The 20946-nt window shown below is 39.1% G+C and overlaps 1 protein-coding gene across 1 annotated transcript in view; it reads left to right on the plus strand.

Annotated features, from left to right (window-relative positions):
* LAMA4 (laminin subunit alpha 4) overlaps positions 1–20946 on the plus strand; it is a 102917-nt gene that overhangs the window by 60821 nt on the left and 21150 nt on the right. Inside the window, exons 13-24 of the mRNA XM_059835641.1 lie at positions 875–1023; positions 3094–3235; positions 4324–4420; positions 5210–5326; positions 6339–6524; positions 11440–11579; positions 12810–12983; positions 14085–14227; positions 14562–14724; positions 16831–16964; positions 18133–18304; positions 20411–20542. Of these exons, the coding sequence (XP_059691624.1) occupies positions 875–1023; positions 3094–3235; positions 4324–4420; positions 5210–5326; positions 6339–6524; positions 11440–11579; positions 12810–12983; positions 14085–14227; positions 14562–14724; positions 16831–16964; positions 18133–18304; positions 20411–20542 (1749 nt within the window). The remainder of the gene's footprint in view (positions 1–874; positions 1024–3093; positions 3236–4323; positions 4421–5209; positions 5327–6338; positions 6525–11439; positions 11580–12809; positions 12984–14084; positions 14228–14561; positions 14725–16830; positions 16965–18132; positions 18305–20410; positions 20543–20946) is intronic.

Below are 20946 nucleotides of genomic sequence, written 5' to 3' on the forward strand. Positions count from 1 at the left end.
AAGAGGAGGCTGAGGGGAGACCTTATTGCTCTCTACAATTACCTGAAAGGGGGTTGCAGATAGGTGGGTGTTGGTCTCTTCTCCCAAGCGACAAGTGATAGGACAAGAGGAAATGGCCTCAAGTTGTGCCAGGAGAGGTTTAGATTGGATATTAGCAAAAAGTTCTTCCGTGAAAGGGTTGTCAGACATTGGAACAGGCTGCCCAGGGAGGTGGTTGGGTCACCATCCCTGGAAGTATTTAAAAGATGTGGATGAGACGCTTAGGGACATGGTTTAGTGATGGACTTGGCAGGGTTAGGTTTACGGTTGGACTTGATGATCTTAAAGGTCTTTTCCAACCTAAACAATTCTATGATTCTATGATTCTATATGTCATTTAGAAGTCCCAAAAACTAATTTCACAGAGAAGAGGTAAAAAAAAAAAAAATTATGGGTTCCACCTTCCAATTTAAGAAGAACCACAATAAGGGGTTTTTTTAAAAGATCTGGTTTAATTAATTCACCTATTAGCACTTCACTCTGAAAGACCTGTCATTGGCACCATTCCGGAGCAAACATAAAGGATAGTAAGATATTTCTCAACTGCCTGTCTTTGGCATTTTACACATATATCTCTAATATCTTTTTAAGGGATTCCTGGAATTTTGGTTGATTTTTATCTTCCTGCATTTGTTTTGCCATACTGACATTCATAGGACAGACTCTTTTTGAACTTTCCTCTTTTTTATCTGTCAAAAACATAACATCAAACAAATCTAATATGAAACAACAACATTGTAATAATATAAAAGGTAAAATAAAACATAATAATCAAAATACAGACTTGATTTTTTACAATATTCATCTTCTTTCCTTCCTTCCATATTTTGTTCAGAATGTGTCAGGGTTCTACGCAGAAATAGATGGAGCGAAAAAGGAATTGCAAGAAAAACTAGCCAATCTGTCTCTGTTTGATGATGATTTGGTAGAAAAGGCTATGCATCATGCACACAACCTACGAAGACTTGCTGATGAGCTGGACCGGTAAAATCTAACTTCAGCAGACTCTGTTCATACAAGTGCTATGGATTGAACAGCTGAATAAACTAAAAGACAAGCAGAAACACAGTGACATTAGATATGCTGTCTGTAAATAGGCACCAAACAAATCACTGTTAAGTCATGTATGGAAGGACTTGTCAAAGTCCAAAGGGAACAGTTGATGTTGAGCTAAGCAAAATCTATTAATCTTTTCAAAGAGTAAACAAACATACATCTTCCGTGACATTCTCCCCTTTCTAATTTGGCGTGTTCTTCTCTTCCCATCGCAAGAGACCAGGAAAGGTTCTGAAACTGAACTGCACCTTTCTTCACTGAAAAGTAAAATAATACAGGCAGATTAAATAGGGTTGGCAGAAAGAGCTCATGTCAGTAAGATCATTCACATGAAAAACTGTTTAGCATTATGGGCCAACAAATGGGCTTTGGGATAATTTTTGTTCAAGAACTCGTTTACAGATGGAGTAGTTCTGATACTCAATAGGTTGTGTCTCAGTGAAACTGGCCCACTGTAACACCAAAAACTTACTATAAGTCTTCCTAGTTTGCTGGAAGATAATAAATGCACCAACTTTCCCCCAATTTACTAAAAAGCCACTTTTAGAAACTTTTGAATTATGACTTTATTTGCAATTGGGACTACCCGTGGGAAAATCACTGCCGCAAATGAATTCTTAAATAAAATATTTCACCAAATTCTACCTTAAGTAACATCATGGACATATGCTTTTGGAAGATAAACTTAAAACTACTCTTCAAGTATATTATCTAAATACCAGTTGTTTCTTAATATTAGTATGCCCTAGATAAGAGATTAAAACAGAGAAAAAAAATAACAGATGGTTTTCTTTTATACAATTGCATAAAGCTGACATCTGAAACTCTGTTCTGTAATGCCACACAAACTACAGACAGCCTAAAAACCAAACAGTATGTTCAGTCTGAGATCAGCTAACCGGGGGCAGCAGAATCACTTGAAAGAAAATACCCCATATGGCTAGCCTTCCTCCCTTACCAAAATAATTTAAAAACAACTACCAAGTCCAACACATTAAGAATTTAATAGAGAGCAAACAGAAATAGTTACCAAATACCCAGATGGAAATGTGCTGACTCTTTTATTTGTTGAGAAGATTGTCCTGCAGTGAAACTTTAATCCTTTAAAAAATTTAGCCTGTGTTCAAATAATTTTGTTTTTTATGGGTTTGCTTTATAAGCCTGTTAGGCTTTTATTTGGTAGAGTTTCTTCTTTTGTCTTGGGGGAATATAGCAGGAAATTCTTGCAACAACACTGAATCTGGAAACTTAATAAGCTCTCAGTGTGCGAACTCTTTGAAGTAAAAACATACATGTGTATATATATATTTAGAGTCCATATCTAACATATACTCTGAATTCTGTTTATCACAAAAATATGAAAAAATAATGTTTATTCAAAGTTGCTAACAGCTGAAGGTTGAGTCCTAAACCAACTGCTGTTTGGAATCTCCCCTGAAGAGCAGTTATTGCCTAATATGCAAATCAAGCTCTACCATGCCAGCAAAGCTATCTTGTATTTTTGAAATCTAACTTTTTGCAAAGTTTCATGATCGTGGGCCGTTCTTCATCTGATCCTCCCCCTTTTCCCACCTACTTTTGGAAAGTATAAACAGCCCAGTGATACAGCTGTCCTGATCACTGGCACACACAGGTCTTTCCACTCATGGCCAGGAGTTATTCCTAAAGAAGGAAAACTGATAAATGTTATTCTGTTAATTTATGGAATATCTAATCTAGATTAAAAAAGCTCAGTAGTCACTTGTTGCTGCTCACATAGACGTTAAGGGCAAAATTCCCAGAGTTAAACCACTGGGAAGTACCTTCTAGCCACACAGTTTTCACCTGCTTCAGACTGACATAAATAGTCATACACAATGACAAGAATACTACCTAGGCCAAGTATATTTATGTGCATGATTCTGTAGTCAGAATTCACAGACTGTTAAGAAAATTAATCTATTTGAAACTACTTTGATTTGGTTTGGTTTCTTCCTCCTTCTACTCTCTTTTTAACAGGAATTTGTATGGTGTTGATACAAATGGGTTGGTACAAAGGGCAATAAATGCTTCAAATGTGTATGAAAACATTGCCGGTTATATTGAAGAAGCTAATAACACTGCATTGCTGGCACTGAACACAACAAACCGGGTCAATGATGTAAGTAATTTTCATAATATCAGCTTTTACTTTGCAATGCTTCAGGGACTTTGGACACCTAGAGTATAAAGAAGAAACAAGATTTAGCTTAACTGTCAGCATTGAACTTCTCACTGCACATTTTGCTTCATCTACTATTTCCTGAATTAAATCCTAGGTGGTTAATTATTCTGCCAGCCTCAAGTCCACTGGTATTCAGAAGATGCAACAGGTTCTTCTGTCCCTAAGTACAGGGCAATGCTGCTCTGTGCTGTCACTCAAACTGAGTGTCTGGACTTTCACAGTCCAGACAACTCCCTGGCCCTGTAAGAACCTGAGCTGGCATTTAGTGCTTGAGTCTTCCTACTCCACACAGCACCATGTGGCAGAAAAGGCGTTCAAGACATCTAACAGAAGCATCATTGTTTCTCATAGCAAGTCAAGTTAGAATGGGGCAAATAAATAGTCCACTCACATACTCAGTGCAGGAATGAGGATGCTAATTTTGCCTCTGACCTTGCTGTTCTAAAATATTTTATATATATTTTTGTATGTATATAGTTTCCAACCTATATACATACTACTTAACAGTAATTTTTCAGTGGGCTAGCAAGAGCATTTGATTAGATTACAGGGGCTTGAACCCCAGGGAGCTGCGAGATTTCGAGTCCAGCCCTCTGCTTCCAGCACGCTACTGGGAACTGCAAGGCAGCTCCCCCTGCAGTGCAAGTGCTCATCACCTATCTGAGATGACAGTAAAAGTGAACAGTCACAGTGCCTGCCTAACATGTAGCATGAGTATCACGTTGACCATACTGGAGTTGATAAATTAAGAGGACATGGCTGCTTTCTGCATCTTTGTTATTCAGTGGTGTGGTCTGGAAAAGCATACATTTCTCTCAACTTGAATTGCAATCTACAGAAAACTTTGCTTTTCAAACTTTTTTTCTAATCCAGCTGCCAGTCTTAAATGTTAACAAAGCAAATGAAACTGCAGTGACTTTGTAGTTACATTTATATGAAGTAATATGTTGTCCACAATTAAACACAATAAAGAGGAACATTTGGTAAGCATTATTCTGACTTTCTTTTTTGGAACATACTTGTAGGCTGCAGTTGGAATTGATACTCAGATCATTTACCATAAAGGTAAAAGTGAAGAACTTCTCAACCAAGCCACCGAGCTACAACGGACAGCAGATGACAGTAAATATACACCCTTTCTGCTTTTCCAGTCAGTTTATAAGCCTGCATGTTAAAATAAATTTCAAAAGCACATCACTAAGGCAGAACTACTGCTGTAACAGTATAGTGTATTAATCAAAGTCACCACACAAAGTACTTGAAATGGCCACAGGCACAGTTCAAGTAGTTCATGTGTTGTCACCCCGCCAGATGCTGAAAGTTTATTTCATTTACAAAAGGACCATTTCAGATACAACCACTGTTTAAATATGTGATCTTGCAAACAGTTGTTCACAGGTAAATATACTCAATCAAGTAATTCAACTGAAATCAATTCACAACAGCTTAAGTATTCAGAAAGCTGGATTTCACGAGTGAAGGATAATAATAAATGTTAAAGGATTTTGGCCTTTTTTCACCAAAAATTAAAGAAAGCTCTAAAATTACAGAAATGACCTCTTCAATTTTTCAGGACCTTCTGAGTTCCTTAAAGCTTTTCCTGTATAGCTGTTGCAGCTATTCTCAGCAGTTCTGGTAAAGCAAAGAGATATAGTACTGACTGAGATACAGGTCTCCAGATTTTCCCAAGAAGCCCTGTGGCAAGCAAATAATGGCTGGGAGCTGCAAGGTTGCTTTTTCCTTTAGATTATGTGAAGTCCAGAGTGCTAGTATGCCCTATACTAAAAAAGGCTACAGTATACTGCCTATGGTGTACTAAATGCTTAATAACATACCTCCACAGGACAAAATTTACCTTTTTTAATGCCACTTTGATGCCACTCAACTATACCTCCTATCTTCTCCCCACAGGTAAGGATTTAACCACTGCAGACACTAGCCAGCATGTTAATGGCACTCTTGCCAGAATGAATGCTCTGCGAAGCCAACTGATGAGAGCCATCACCAAAATGCAATCAGCGGAGCCAGGTTGTAAGAAGAACTTCATCTTTATGATACTTTATCTTCATACATTTAAGAGCATATTTTATCTTTGCATATGGCCTATGAAGTTGGTATTAAGATTTCAGTCCCAGGGAGGCCTAAAAGAATTTGACTGAAACTACAAGACCTAGGCAGCAAACATCCAGCTTTAACACATTCATAATGAAATTACATGTTTTGCCATCTGAAATTATTAGCATTATTAACATTCTTCTTGATCCTCCTTACTACAATTGTCCATTCCCATGTTACTCTTGATCTTTTTAGGACCTGGAGAATCTACAAGTCTGCGGATTTACTGTATTGATAGTCAAAATATTTGGGAGGTAACTACTGGCAGTCTTGATTGACAAAATCTCACCTTAGTTTTTCAGAAAAGAGATATCATAGAGCATCCAGCAAGTATATCTGAAGGTGTTCAAAGTTGACATGGTCAAGCTTTCTTCATTAACTTCAAGTAAAAATGGCTGGGTTTTACTGCCAAGACATTATCATATGCAAAATGCCACAGGTTTTACAAATACAGTAGTTGGTAACTCAAAAAAAATAAAAACCCCAAAATGCCAGGTATGAAAAAACAAAACCACTTCGGTGTCCTGGGTTTCTCTCCTTCAGAAATAACTTTCATGAAAAATATTCAACAAATACATGCATTTTCTTTTAAAACCTTGATGGAAAACAATGTATTTTTTCATCTCTGTTCCAACTTCCTTGGCTATATAACACCCATCAAAATCCAAGGACATTGAAAATTTCTAACAATGGAGAATGGAAATGAGAATTTGTTAAATTTTAAGAATTAATATAACTGTAGACCAACCACAGGAAGGTTTGAATATTCCCTGTGGAAATAAAGAGAAAACCAACCAAGCAACCTTGGGTCCACATTCCGCAGAACATAAAATCCCCTTAGCCTCACCACTTTCTAAGTACTGGTTATAGCTCGCTTGAATCTTTGAAAGAGTTCATTTCTTCTCATCCCCTATTTATTTTGTAGCGGAGACCAGAGAGCGTTTGGAGCAAGCTAAACTGAAGACTGCAGGGGCTGTAAGTGCTACCACGACAGTAATGCAGGCTATGACCCCCATGGATGAGAACCTGAGGTTGTGGTATCAGAACCTGCCAGACTTCCAGCACAAATCAGCTGCGTACAACACTACTATGCATTCAGCTGACGATGCAGGTACAGTGACCTGAATTTTGCCCTTCCTTAGCATTAAAAGGTCAGGGAATCATCACAACATCATGTTATATGAATCATTTACATTGTGTATTCGCTGCATGTAATCTTCTAGCATTTTACCTCCATGAAAACATTTCAAAAATTAGCAGTTGTCTAGAGACTTGACTGTACTTTAAAACTTTTGGATACTTGGGCATTTCCAAAAATGACTTAAACACTTAAGGGCTGAAGTCTTACGGGCTTTTAAGTTGTTTTATCAGGGTGCCAAGGTCACACTGAACAATAGACAGCTTGTTCAAATACTTCTCACTATTATGATTGGCAGTTCAGTTATTATTTTTTTAACATTAGGAGGCATTTGAAAACAGGGGCCTTTTGTCCTCAGTAGTACAAACATGGAGGAGAAATGGTCCCTGACTTGATGAGCTTGTAGTCTAAACACAGGGGGCAAAGAGGATTGGGGAGGAAATAAAATATTTAAGCAGGGTGATTGCTGGAAAAGCTTGTAAACATCACATTAATTCCACTTTTATTATCGGGGAAGGAGGAAAAACAAAGTAAAAATTGGAAGATTTGTTATGAAAAATTTAAGGTAAATAAAAAGACAAAAGAAAAACTAAGGAAGGCTACAAAATTGAAATTAAGATGACAGGAAAGAGTGGAAAAAGAGACAGTGAGTGTGAAGCTAGAATTAAGTGACTTGTGAAAGAAGGAAAAGAACAATTAGGAAAGAGAAGAATCAATCTAGAAGTGAAAATATTCAGAATAAAAAATTGCTGACAAGCACCACTATTTAGTGCTTGATGTATTCCTGGCTCTGCTCAGGAGGCTCACTAATCCCAAGTTATTCATGGCTAGGAAAGCTGGAAATCCAGAACAAGAGATTTCCTACATACGTTTGATGATATGTACCATCACATGCAGCACTGTTCAGCAATGTCTTGCCTCCTGAAAGTGCCTCAGAGAAGGTGCATAACTCTATTGACTCTGTCTCCAGAAAGTCTGAATCTCAGATCTACTGCCCCAAATCCATTCTTCTTCTCTCAGGAGCTTTGCAACTTGAGCGTCATTTTACTGCAAATGGTGTTATGAGTACCAAACCAAATATTGCTTCTAGCGCCCCAAAGCCACACTCTTCCCTCTAGATGGGGGAAACCCAAGGGTCATATTATTTCCAGAATTCAGTAATAGATAAGACCCTCACACTAATATTTTTGGTTAAGTGAATGCTCCCAAGAACTCGTATAAAAGTGGTTCCCTCCACAAGAAGAAATTCAGTACCATAGAATATCCCAATTTCTGGCTCCAGAACTGGAGGTAACTCACATTTCGCTGAGCTTTTCATCCAAAGGAAACACTGAGCCACTCCCTCTGGGAATGGCTAAGCTCAGTCTAGCTTATGGAGCTAGAGCTCCGTAAGGGTGCAGTTAATATAACAGAAGTTGTATTGCATTGATGTAAAATGTTTTTGATCACCACAGCGCTCAGTTTAGCCTGTGGGCTATGGGCTCCAACTCCCACTTAAGGTAATGTAAATGCGAATGTGATTGGCATCCAGGGAGGGAATGGTATGAGGAAAAACATCTAAGAGAAACAGTCTGCTGTAGCTTACACATGAAGGTTATTGTTTTTATTCACCTTTAGACTTGATTTACATTTAACATTTAGCAGTGCCAGCTTAGTAGACAGAGCAGCAACACAAACTGCATTTGCCTCTTCATGATCAAAATGTCAGCAGACATTCAGGATTTAAAAATCTGCTCATACTAGCTGTTATACTAGAAGAAATATTTCCAGTAGCATTTGAGAGGCTCCATAAGAGTGGAGATGAGACCTAAGATGGCTCAGTTGTCCTAGTCAGTTATGGTCCCAAAAAGCACACATGGTACATATACCACAAGTTGTAAATAACAGCTCAGCCTCTATGTGATGTGCCTGGCAAAAATGTCTTCTCTGTGATAGCGGGTTTGCAGGTGGGGGTCACCTTGAAAGTATTGTGATCATCTCAGAGCGCCTGGAGGGCCTGCTGACCACAAACTAACTGTTTGAGAGATGCTAGTATGCAAACTACAGCAATGATGTGTGGCCTACTACATTTGTGGACGCAGCTTTTCCATGGCATTTTTGGTCCGAAAGCATTTATTTTTTTTTGTTTTAAGGCACAATGATTTTTTTCCCAGAAAGATCAGGTGGAAATAGCTGAGAAGACAGATCAGTGATACAAAGGAGGCTAGTATGGGTAGTGGTCCAGTCAGATGTGACTGGGATTCACAGGCTGGGAAGACAGATGTAGACATGCCAGGGCATGGTGGAGTGCTCTCAGATCAGCTGTGTATGTTGCCAGGAGAAGTTGATCTGGCAGGAGGAATGTCCATCAAAGTCTGAAAGAAAATCAAAAAAAATGTTCAGACAGGTGCCTGAAATACCAAAACACCTGATCATCATGCCAATAACACTACTATGGCAGCTGAAGCCTCCAAGATGGCATGTCTGGATTGCCTTTGAATAAAGATTGCACTTGATTTTTGGAAGGGCGAGAGCATGTCTTGGCTGTGGAGTTTGTCTGAGAATACTCCCCGTGTCACCATTGTGCAGGGAACTGGTGGGCTTCAGCAGAGAGGATGAAGGACAGTTTGGGAAGGAAAATATGAAAGGAGAAAGTGTCTGGAAGGTTATAGTCAAGGTATTTCCCCCTTGACAGTTTCCCTTGTATTCTTTTTTGTATTTTGTCACTGGGTAAGAGTGGTTTTCCTTTTTCACCCTCACCTTCATCCCGAAGACTAAAATAAAAAAATCAATGTTCTTCTGTGTTGAAGAATGCCATTATAAAGGACATTAGGAAGAGATTTATGGTGAGATTTTATAATGGTACTAATAGCAATAGATGTTAGTTTTGTGGTTTTATGTGACAGTTGTGTTTCAAGCTTAATACCTCAAATTTCAAACAGATGAAAAGCCAGTTTTTCAAGATATCAAATCAGACACAATTCCAATTCAGTTGCTGGTTATTTAAAAAAAAAGGGTGGTTGAAATTTGCTAAATCACTTTCTGAGCTTGCAATGTTTGTACTTTAAGAATAATGTGAGCTTTTTTCCAATGACATGGAACATTCATTTCAAAAGGCAGAGAAAACTTTCTGTAAGTTGATTATTATACTAGTTATTTTTTTAAGTAGAAATTTTAAGGCATTCTGGAATTAGTGTGTTACCCAGAATTCACTTTAGTTCTTTGAGGATTTGCTAAAATTATGGCACTTTAATGTACAGTAAGCTTTACATAGAGTATCTTATTACTGACCCCCAGCACGTAAGGTCTTTCAGGACTTAATGGGAATAACTGGAAGAGTCTAAAGGTCTACATGGCCCACTCCTACACTGGACTTGGAAAGTAAAACACAAATGAAAAGAGCCAAGCACAGAGACAGCAGGACTGTGGCAAATATAGCTTTTCACTCTATCCAAAGAGAAGCAGGACTTGTAGGACTCTATGGAATCTTCTCACACTCTGGGTTGCTGTGAGTGAGGCTGAGAGTTGCTTCAGTCTTTAGTCAATACAGAACTGGAAGCACAGAAAAGCGATTGGAGGCTACTCTTCCTTCCTTCTTTCCCTTCTATACAGTCTCAGGACATCTGAGAACTAGCTTCTCTACCCATCTCTCTACTATCTTCTCAGACAAGAGTAAAAATATGAGGGGAAGAACACAAGAGCAGGCGGACGCAAGTTGACAACCCCTAAAATATTACTGGAAACCCTACAAATCTGGTCTTAACCTTTATAGTGAATCCATGTCATTAAAAATTAACTATGAATACTGGATCTTTCTTATATGCATGTAGCTTGTGGCTAAAATCGCATTTCATTATACTCAGCTAGTTGTACCCACATCTAATTAAAGATGAAAAATGATGTGATGTGTAAATATCCTTCAAAGGGCAGCATGTCATTGGAATCTGATGTGATGGAATTGAATTATAATTAGGGGTAGTTATTTTTCTTTCTCAGTAATTCTTCTGTCTGCTTATATTTCTGGGAAAGGACTTCTCTCCCTTTGAACACAACAAAGCACCCACATTTCCCTCTGATAACAATCCTGCTTGCACATGTACCAGAAAACAGAGCAGCGAAAGACCGAAGGTCCAGGACTCTGATTCATGATCCCTGGCAGATGTAGGCAGGAAAGCTGAAGAGGTTGCCACTCACAAGAGCTGGGGCAGGTAGCAAGCACAGTTTAGGTGCACATGCATCATCAGCTAAGGCTTTCTACCCTTGTACAGTACGGGCCTGTTACCATAGTCTGAAAGCAGTGGTGTTTCTGTTAGCAGAGTGGGCTGTGAACCACATGCAGACACACCACCTGTACAGCCGTCGCTGCTATGGGGGTGATAACCTTTCGGAGGGATGCACAGCTGAGAGCTGCGGGAAACAACCTACTCATCTCCCCTAAAATGAATTTGAAGAGCTCATGAACCATAGCTCCTAGATGCAGTTCCCAGGTCAGTCACAGACATCCAGTGAGATGCTGAAAAATAATCATTCTGCTCCAGTTGCCATATCTGTAAAATTGGGTGTAACATTTATCTGCCTTGAAGGAAGATGAAAAGGTTAAAAAGATTAACATTTGCAAAGCTCCTTGAGGAAAGTATTACAGAGGTACAACACCACGGTAGTATCTAGGAGTCCCATGAAAAAGTAGCCTCCTTTGTGCAAACTTCTTTCCAAAAACTTTTGCAATACTAGATCCTCATAAATCACTACCCTTTTGGAAATCACTGCCTCTCACACATCACACTTAGAACTTGTTCTTAAAGCAGGAGATAGGTGAGTTAACCTAAGAGAGTAGGCAGGAATTTTCCTGGGGCAAAACCACTGTTACAAAGAGGAAAAAAACAAGCTGTCACTTCTTTTCTAACTGCAGTGAAGAAACTTAAAGAAGTCTTCCCTCAACTCCAGGACAAACTGCACAGAGTAGAACAGAAGGCACCAGCAAACAATATTTCTTCCAGCATTCAGCGGATCAGAGAGTTAATTGCTCAAACCAGGAGTGTAGCAAGCAAGGTAAAACTTTTGGATGGGACTTTTGGTTACTAGTGCTAATAATCAAATGCATCTTACAAGAAGCTCCATTTTCTTGGGCTATGTCAGAAGCCCAAACCTTGATATTATCTCCTCCCAACAACTGGATAAACAAAGTACCGTGGAAGTCATTAAAATCTTTACAGTCACTATTTGCAAGCATTTAACATTACCATGGTATTCATGGTAGACTACTGCTACTGCAGTAGCAACTTTAATTAAGTAATTGGCACAGTGTTAAAGATGGCCACAATAACAAAACCATTTAAAGCTAAAACTAATAGGTCATTACACAGCTAGAAACATTAGTTACAAGCAGTAGTAATTACGGAAATTTAATGCAGACTTTTCTGAGATGACAGTATTTCTTTTTTTCTTTTGAATTAATTTTCTGCAGGGTAGGAGAACCTTTGGATCATACATATTTAATAGAAAAAAATACTTTCATTATCATACATAAATTATGAGGGATTTTTCTGTAACAAGAACATTGAGGTCAAAAATTAAAACAGTATATTTGAATTTCTTCAGAGAAATAAAAAATTCAGTGCATTATTATATGTTCACAATGCTGGAATATGCTGTCCACATACATTACTTCAAAAAAGAAAAGCAAAATTCAGTTAGTATGTGTGCAGTGCTTGACTGTTCTTTAAATGTACTTCGTCATTCAGGCATATTGTGCTTAAACTTGAAAACATTATTTCAGTTATGTTGAAGGTATTTTGAACTAAAACAAATACTTTTTAAAATTTTATTAGTGTCGCATATATATTACTGTAACTTCAGTAATACAACAGGACTACTCGTGAACAGAGACTTGGTCATACTACTCCCAAAGCAAAGAAATAAATTATAGGTACAAGTTTTATAGCTATGTAAGAATTTCATTATGTGTCATACATAATGATGTAGCCCTGATTCAACTAAGCACACATCTATGTCCCACTGAAATGTAATTTACTTTAGGAATATGCTTAAGCACAGTTAATTAGGAGCTTTAATTAATTTTAAAATTAACTCTCTTCATCTTCTTTACAGTGTCTTCCAGAAGTGATTGTTATAAACAGACAATTTTGCATGGCAGATACATAGGTGCCAAGTCCACTTTGTAGTAAGCCAGACTGCTGGCTAAGAATTCTTGCACATTTACCTTAAGTAATGTCCCCAGGCAGCAATAATGTGTCTCACTTAGCACACTTGCAACTGCAGGTCCAAGTTTCTATGATGTTTGGAGGCCAGTCAGCTGTCGAAGTTAATCCAAAGATCAACGTGGAGGAACTGAAATCTTTCACTTCCATGAGCTTGTATATAAAGCTTCAGAAAGACAACCCACAACTGGCAGCATCTCCAGACAGATTTATTTTGTACCTCGGAAACAAAAATGTAAGAGAATAACCCAGTTAATTTATATATATATATATATAAAAATTATATATATATTTTTATATATATTAAAAAAAAGAAAATTGAAACAGGTTTGAAGTTTATTTGCCCTTGGTTTTTCCTCTCACTATTTCTTCATGTTTCAAAATAAGAGGTGTCTACTGTGTGACTGTCATCGATTTTGTGACAAGCAAAGAACAAGGGCTCCTGAGAGCCCTGTCCTTGAAACTTCTCACCGCAGGCAATGAAGCATTCTCTCTAAGAAGCAAATTAGACTGCCTACGCAGCGTGCTGCTGTGATTGCCACTGCTGCAAGCCATACTTGCCATCTCCACTGCTGGTACTGAGGTGCTCTGAAGCAGTTGATGTCACCCACCTGGCTTTTGTGGGCCACGTTTCAATCAGGTTTATGCTGCTGACAGTGTCAATTCAAAATCTCCGAGGTCAGAGGCCCACAAGATAAGCAGGTTTCTTTGCCTATGGCTTGTGCTGCTGTTGCACACTCTGTACATCACTACTTTGACACACCTAGCAAGGGCGTATACTCACACCACCTGTAAGTGTTGTGAAATAAGTGTTCTTTAAATTGTGGTTCCCAAAAGAAGAAAAATCACACCTCACAAGCCAGGTATAATCCTGGCAAGGTGTTAGTTGGGAAGAGTAAAGAGGCAGGCTTTTCTTTTTAAGCTTTTCTAAAAAGAATATCTACTGAATATAAATCAAGAGAAACGCCTCTTGGCAGAACAGTTAATTGCAGCATAATACCTAGGCTTTAGACAAATGTTTCTTCCTATTTCCTACATATGATACTGCACGCTACATACTGATGAACAGCTTCCCATTAAATATTACCAATTTACAGCCAGAAGACATCTCATGACCATGTATTTACCTCAGTCAAAATGGATATGAGGTAAAATATCAGAGATTTTTTCTGTGCAGTTCTGTCTGGTGAAGGAAAGTAATAGAGAATGAAGCATTTGTTTATTAGTTATATTTAAAAGTGTCATTTAGCTTATTATAGCCCATCCTTTACTCATGTTCTGCATTAAATCTGTTTCAATGTTGTAGCTCTGACATCCTTCTCCATTGGTGTTTTAGGCAAAAAATTACATTGGTCTTGCAATTAAAAATGACCACCTTGTGTACATTTATAATTTGGGGGTCCAAGACGTGGAGATACCTCTGGATGCCAAACCAGTCAGCACCTGGCCTTCTTACTTCAGCATCATCAAAATTGAGAGGTAAAGTGACAAGGCACATTTCACCCAAACCAAACAATTAATAGAAAAAAAAAATTAAAGAGAAAAGGCTGGGTCAGAACTGCTCATCAGGAGTCTTCAGTGCCTGGTTCTACTCCTGCTGAAATCAATGGAAATGCTCTTCACTTTTAGAGACCCAGGACCCAAGGGGCCACAGGGGGGAAGAGAAAGTGTCTGTAGTTTCCCCTTTCTTTCCCCCCAGGGTACCAGTCTTCTAGCGAGGCAATAAAAGCCCTTCCTGGAGTTGGAGGCTTGCTTGTTCTTTTTTAAATCTAGCCAACACAAAACTCTCTTCTCTCACAATTCCCTTCTACAGGATCGGAAGACATGGTAAAATGTTTTTAACTGTGCCTAGTCTTAGCACCACAGCTGAAGAGAAGTTCATCAAAAAGGGAGAGGTTCTTGGTCCTGGCTCTCTCCTGAATTTGGAACCTGAAAATACTGTTTTCTACGTTGGCGGAGTGCCTCCAGACTTCAAGGTTTGTCAGATAAATACTCTATATTCAGACTTAAATAATGCCAACCTACCTTGCTGGGCTTCCCTTTAAACACATGAATGGTTAGAAATAAAATGTCCTTATTTAATCATTCATCAGCCTAGGACTCCATATTCTAGTCATGGTGAAAACTACTGCTTTCTCTAGCATATCATCTCATACAGTAAGACAATCAGATTCCTGTTAGCTGTCATTAAAGTTTTCTGAAATGTAATAATAAGAAAAAAGCTTGCCAGCTGTTAAGTAGTACATTTAAATTAAGGCCTGTTATACCAGCTTAACAAAGTTTGCAAGCTACCAGTTTTTTTCAATGCTAATGATTTTGATGCTTACAATTTCTTATTTACAACTGTCACAAAAATGAAAAGTAATGTATTGTTAATATGAAGACAGTGTGGCAAACTACTAATACAGTGATTTGTTGGAATTTAAATGGTCATTGGTTCAAATCCAGCCTTACAACAGTATGAAGACCTGCCTGTGAAAACATATCTGAGGACCTGCATGAGGCAGTTGCTGCAGTCTAGTTCCTAGTGAACAGCAATCACCTCTTCACAGTCAGCATGAATTAGCACCTCACTTACCTCCTTCTTTGAATTTACCAGGTCCTTTTTTTGGATGTAGAAATTGTTACGAATTATCTTGGCTATGAAAATTACATGGCTGAACGAAAACATACTTAGGAAGTCTTTAAACAATGCTAAATTCTTCAAGCTAACTGTAGTAGGAGCTAAAAACTTCCAACTACTGTTCCACAAGCAGCCCTCCTAACAATATAAAAACAAAGATTAACTCAATACACTCATGTATTTCTCAGCTTTTGCATTTCTGTGATTACCAGATATATGCCATGGTTTGAATTTTAGATTACTGTGCCCTGGGTGCAAATTGCCTGGGAATAGGACTGAATAATAGTTGCACACAAAAAAACAGTAATGCAGCAAATGAACCCTTCAGGTCTGTTCCAGAGCTGGACAGAGGAAAAGGAAAAGAGAAAAGTGAACGAAAACAGGAAAGGGAATAGGAAGAAAAGGATTCATGGAATTATTTGATAAGCATATGAGTCTCTTCTCCTGTAGGAATGGACACATTTTCATTTACTAACATAGTCTTATTTGCTTAAAGCCTTTGCTGCCCTATTATATACTTTGCAAATATGAAATGTACGACTTAACCATTAGAAGTCTCATACTTACATAATTTAACAGAATAGTAGAAGAAACAAAGGAAAAAAATGAAACAGAGTTTACAAAATGTATCTGTGCTGCAGATAAGAATCGCATTTTCCCTTACAGCTACACATATTCCGCATTGCTATATCATTATTATTATTATATCGTAAGTAAAATGGAAATAATCAGAAGCCAAAGAAAAATTATCAGCAGTGTTCAGACTCTGAAGTACAAGAGGTGTTATTAATATCTCACCTGTTCCACAAAGCAGAGTACTTTAATACTAAAAGAATGATTCACTAGCTCTGTCAGCCTTATTCTTTTGTATTTTTCCCCTCACCAGTGTGGTTATTCAAATTCCATTTGCAGTGACCTTTGTTAAAAGAAGGAGTTTCTATATCCTGCTAACTGTTTAAAATAATACCTACTAAAGATTAGCCCCTGGTACAAACTTTGAATTCAGATCTCCTGGGTTTAAAGTGTTCTCTCATTTCTCTCTTTCATCACGGTATGAAGTTGGTTTTCTGGCAGCGAAGGATGTCTACACATTAGACATGAAATATCTATTGAGAGATTCAAATGCATCGAGCAAGGTCTGTGATTAGTCAAATCCTAACCCTTTTCCCCTTTTCCAAGTGTGCTCACTTCAAAACTACAAAAGAAGTTTTTGTTTGCATTTGCCTTACCTGGTCTGTGGTTCTCACTGTGAGAACATTCATGTGCTCCATTTTAACTTACAGCACAATGGCCGTATCACGATACGGACAGTAAAGACTATTCCAAGGTAGCATCAACCCATTTGTTTCAAAATATGAAGAGCACAGAGACAAAACTGACCCCAGGCACAAACGCTTTCATGAGACCCAGATAAAGAGTGTGCCCTTTCTCCTTTTACTTTTCCTTGCCCTCTGCACAGCTCCCTCCTAGCTTAAACCTACCTGGCTTCATCGGCTGCCTGGAACTGGCTACCCTGAACGATGATGTCATCAGCCTATACAACTTCAAGCACGTCTATAACATCGACACCACCACATCGCCACCTTGTGCCAGGTAGGGGACAGTCCCACCGTCACTCTGCTGCTCTGGTTTATAGAACGCGCCAATCCTGGTGCTTCAGTCCTGTTTCAGAATACAAACGTGAAGGTGATACTGAGTTATCCAGAAGGGACTTGGCCACTTTTAACTCCTAATTGCATCAGCAAGTTAAACTTACATATTTGCTGTGTCTCCCTTAACTCTCTCACAGCCTTGCTCATGCCTTCAAAAGGGACATGGAGTGTGTCCGCCCTGCCGTGCTCGCTGGGGCATGGTCCGGGCTCCCTCCTTACCCAGGCTGCTTGCCTAGGACAGGACTGCTCCTGACTGGAATCCTGTCGCTGCAAGCAATACAGCCACAGCCAGTTAGCATCAGTGGGCCTGGTAAACCTGAGCACACTCCCACCCCCAGCTGACAAAGCCCGTACGGAAGTTATCTTCCTGCCATACACTCTTAAACCCACAACAGAAATTCCTCAAATAAGCCGTTCACAAACTGGGAAATGCAGCCCCTAAAGTAGAAGTGAACATCAACTGCAGCCTTCGTTTAGCACAGACATAGTAGGCATTTTGTTCATACAGCAGGCAGCAGCAGCAGAATCTCTCTACACAAAGAACAGGAGAGAAACTTGCAGCTCTCACTGGGGAGAAATGCAGGAAGTGTTGGGACAGAGCAAATGATTGCTTCCCACGCCATATCCACAGGGAGCGCAAGCTGCTGCTCTCCAGGACAGTGCATGCGGGCCACTCCTGGGCTCCCCAGCAGAGCCCACGCTCAGCTAAAGGCCTGAGAGAATTCAAATGGTTTCTGCACAAACTGAGCAAGCTCTTAATAGAAGTGTATGTGTATCCTTAAAATGAGGAGGTGCTGTGGGCCTGCCACTTTACAAGGACAAGCAAAGAATTTTCCTGTCCTCTACATAGAACACAGGATAAAAGCATGCTCTAATGATGAAGATATTAGCTACACCATCAAAGCTACACATTATTTTTCAGAAAAAATTTCCAGAAAGACTTGAAAGAAAAAGTCAGCAGTCTCACCACTGCCAGGAAGAAGCAGCAGTTCAGAACAATTATTTCAAGAAAATATTTTAATTGTAATTTACATTTTAATTTAATTTACATTTCCCCAAATTAAAATGGGGATATGCCCAATATTGCTTTCCTGCTTGTTTTTTCATAGAAATAAGTTGGCTTTCACCCAGAGCCGGGCTGTGAGCTATTTCTTTGATGGCTCTGGCTATGCCTTGGCAAGAAACATTGAGAGAAGGGGAAGATTCAGCCAGGTGACTCGGTTTGACATAGAAGTTCGAACACCTACAGACAATGGATTGATCCTGCTGATGATTAATGGGGTGAGTACCAAATCCTGCTGGTACCCTTTATCCATGAGCAACACAAGTTCTCCAGTACTTACAATATCATGGAAAATCCAAAATGCTTATGTCCTTACATTTAACTTCCGGAAAGAGAAATATTTTCTGTTTGTCTGGTGCGTGTATACATTAGGAGAGAACTGGAACGTGTTCTGCAAAGGCCCCAGGAAGCCAAGGACCTGAGCTAGACTCGGCTCTCACCCAGAGACAGTCAGGACTTCAGACCGGTCATACCCCTGTGATGACACTTTGAGAGAGACTCCAGTTAAGCCCAGTAGTTGCACCTTTATTTAAATGTGAATGCACAATCAAAGCCATAGGAAATTTCTGTGAAGTAACTCCCATAAAGCAGCCACTTTGTGGTAGCTGCCACTTTGTAACTGTGTCTCAGGGTATACCAGAGTTAAATTTTTATTTCAGTTACTGAAAATAGAAAGTAGCCCAAATAAAAAGGCTTGATACAAATATCACCAGCTTTTCAAAAGTCTGAAGGTGATGCAAACTCTGTAAGGGTTTCAGGGAAGTAGACTCCACATGCAAATACCCTGTGAAGACAAACTAGGATTTCTTTGTCTTTGGGCATCTCCACATCAAGCTACCAAGTCCTGTGTGCATTACAACTTGGTAAAACCACAGAAAATATTTTACTATGTAGATGCAGTCCACAGACATACACTTGTCTAGACACCCACATGTACCACCACATTGAGCATTTAGAAGAGAAAAAAATCCATTCTCATTTGAAGAGCTACTCTCTAGTGTTTGCCTTTGAGGTAACATCCCGAGGAGAGCTGTGGGGAGCAATTTACTCTGCAGTATCGCATGCCACCACTAACCTTCGCTCTTAGGAGGTTTCGGACTAAGCAACTGCTGTTAAAAGTTTAACAGCCTCTATTGCAGAGCAGACATTTTTCTTCCAAGCAAAAGCGCCGGGAGGTTTGTTGAAGATGTATGAACTTTGTATGTTACAGTGGAAACTGCAATCAAGCTGGATGTTAGCTGTGGAAGACCATGCCTGCTCAAAGGCACTTTTAGAAAGACTGTGTAAGCCAGCTCATTATTCAGTTCAGCAAAGACAGCTCATAAATATTCTGAATGTAATCCCTGTTTCATTTTCAAATTTAAGCTGTTCAAGACAAACCCAAGCTGCAGTTTAATTTAAAAGCGCTAGATTAAAACCTACTTTCACTACTTTAAGTAATGACTTCTGAGGGTGGACTCATTTGTGTCAGAGACAGCAGTTCTTGGCCTGCAGTAGTCTTTTGAAAATTATTGTTCCCATGTTTCCATTAGGCATGGGAACAACAGCATGAACACCAGGAGAGAAGACAAACATTCGCATTAAAAGCATCAACCCAGATGCACAGTTGCTGTAAACTGTCCTTTCTGCTTCTTTATGTTCAGATTTGGAACAAGACTAATTCTATGGTACAGATCTTCATTTCAAGTACTCCCTAAAGATTTTCTGAAGTAGAGCTCCTGTTTATAAAGTTTAGGTCACCCAGCCACAGAACAGAAGCCAAACCATGAAGCAGGAATAGTCAGGAAATCCAGAAACCAAACACACAGTAAATACACTCTAGCTATTGCTCAGCCTTCAGCAAATGCATCCATGCTGATCAGGGCTGGGAAAAGATATAATCCTGAGCTATTACAGGCATCGTGGCAGAAGCTGCTAATGCAGATACAACCATTATAGCACAACACTGCTTTTACCAGTGTAACATCTTTCATTTGGGGCATGTGGTATTGCTTTGACAGCAAATAGATGTGTTTGCATTAGGAATATTTTGCTGGTAAAGAATATTGACATTACTGCGCTACCAAATACTATTCCTACAGGGAAACAGTTCACCACATCTTCAAATAAGTGCTGTTTATCAAACAATTACGTGTGCGTGTGTATATATATGTACTTATATATATAAAAATAATCCAGAAACTGTGTTATAGTTTTGCAAATAAAAAGACCTTTTTCCAACATGCTTTTCACAATCAGACACTCTTGTAACACTGTTAAGTAATTTTTTTTAAATTGCTGCCACAATTATAGTACTTTTCTGACTGCTGTTTTGTTTTATACAGAGTATGTTCTTCAGTCTAGAGATGCACAATGGTTTCTTGTACCTCCGCTATGACTTCGGCTTCAGCACTGGCCCTGTGCTGCTAGAGGACTCCATGAAGAAGGCTCAGATTAACGACGCTAAATTTCATGAGGTAGAGATGCGGTTACAATCACAGTCATTTGACCAACTATCCCAGCAGCTCAAAAGCAGCAATAATTTGCTCCAACACAATGAAAGGAGCAAAAGGATGAGGGATCAGGTGGTTGTGCAGTAGAGCAGGCGGAAGAGCAGAGCACACGCCTGCCTTGCATGTGGAAGAGCACATGCAAGTCCCACCACTACTGAGCAGTGGAGAGGGAAGGCTCTCCCTGCCTCCTGGTAAATCAGTGCTTGTGGACAGATTCTGTGCATTACTAGCCAAGGACAGGACAGTTCACGTGAGAGAAAAAGTGTTATTAATTCAAAATGAAATTATAACCAGGACAACCACGTCCTTCAAATATACACTCTCCTCAACTGAAAACATGTCATTATGTTAACTTGACCACCTTAGTT

This window comes from Gavia stellata, chromosome 2 (genome assembly GCF_030936135.1).
Source record: "Gavia stellata isolate bGavSte3 chromosome 2, bGavSte3.hap2, whole genome shotgun sequence".
Taxonomy (NCBI): domain Eukaryota; kingdom Metazoa; phylum Chordata; class Aves; order Gaviiformes; family Gaviidae; genus Gavia; species Gavia stellata.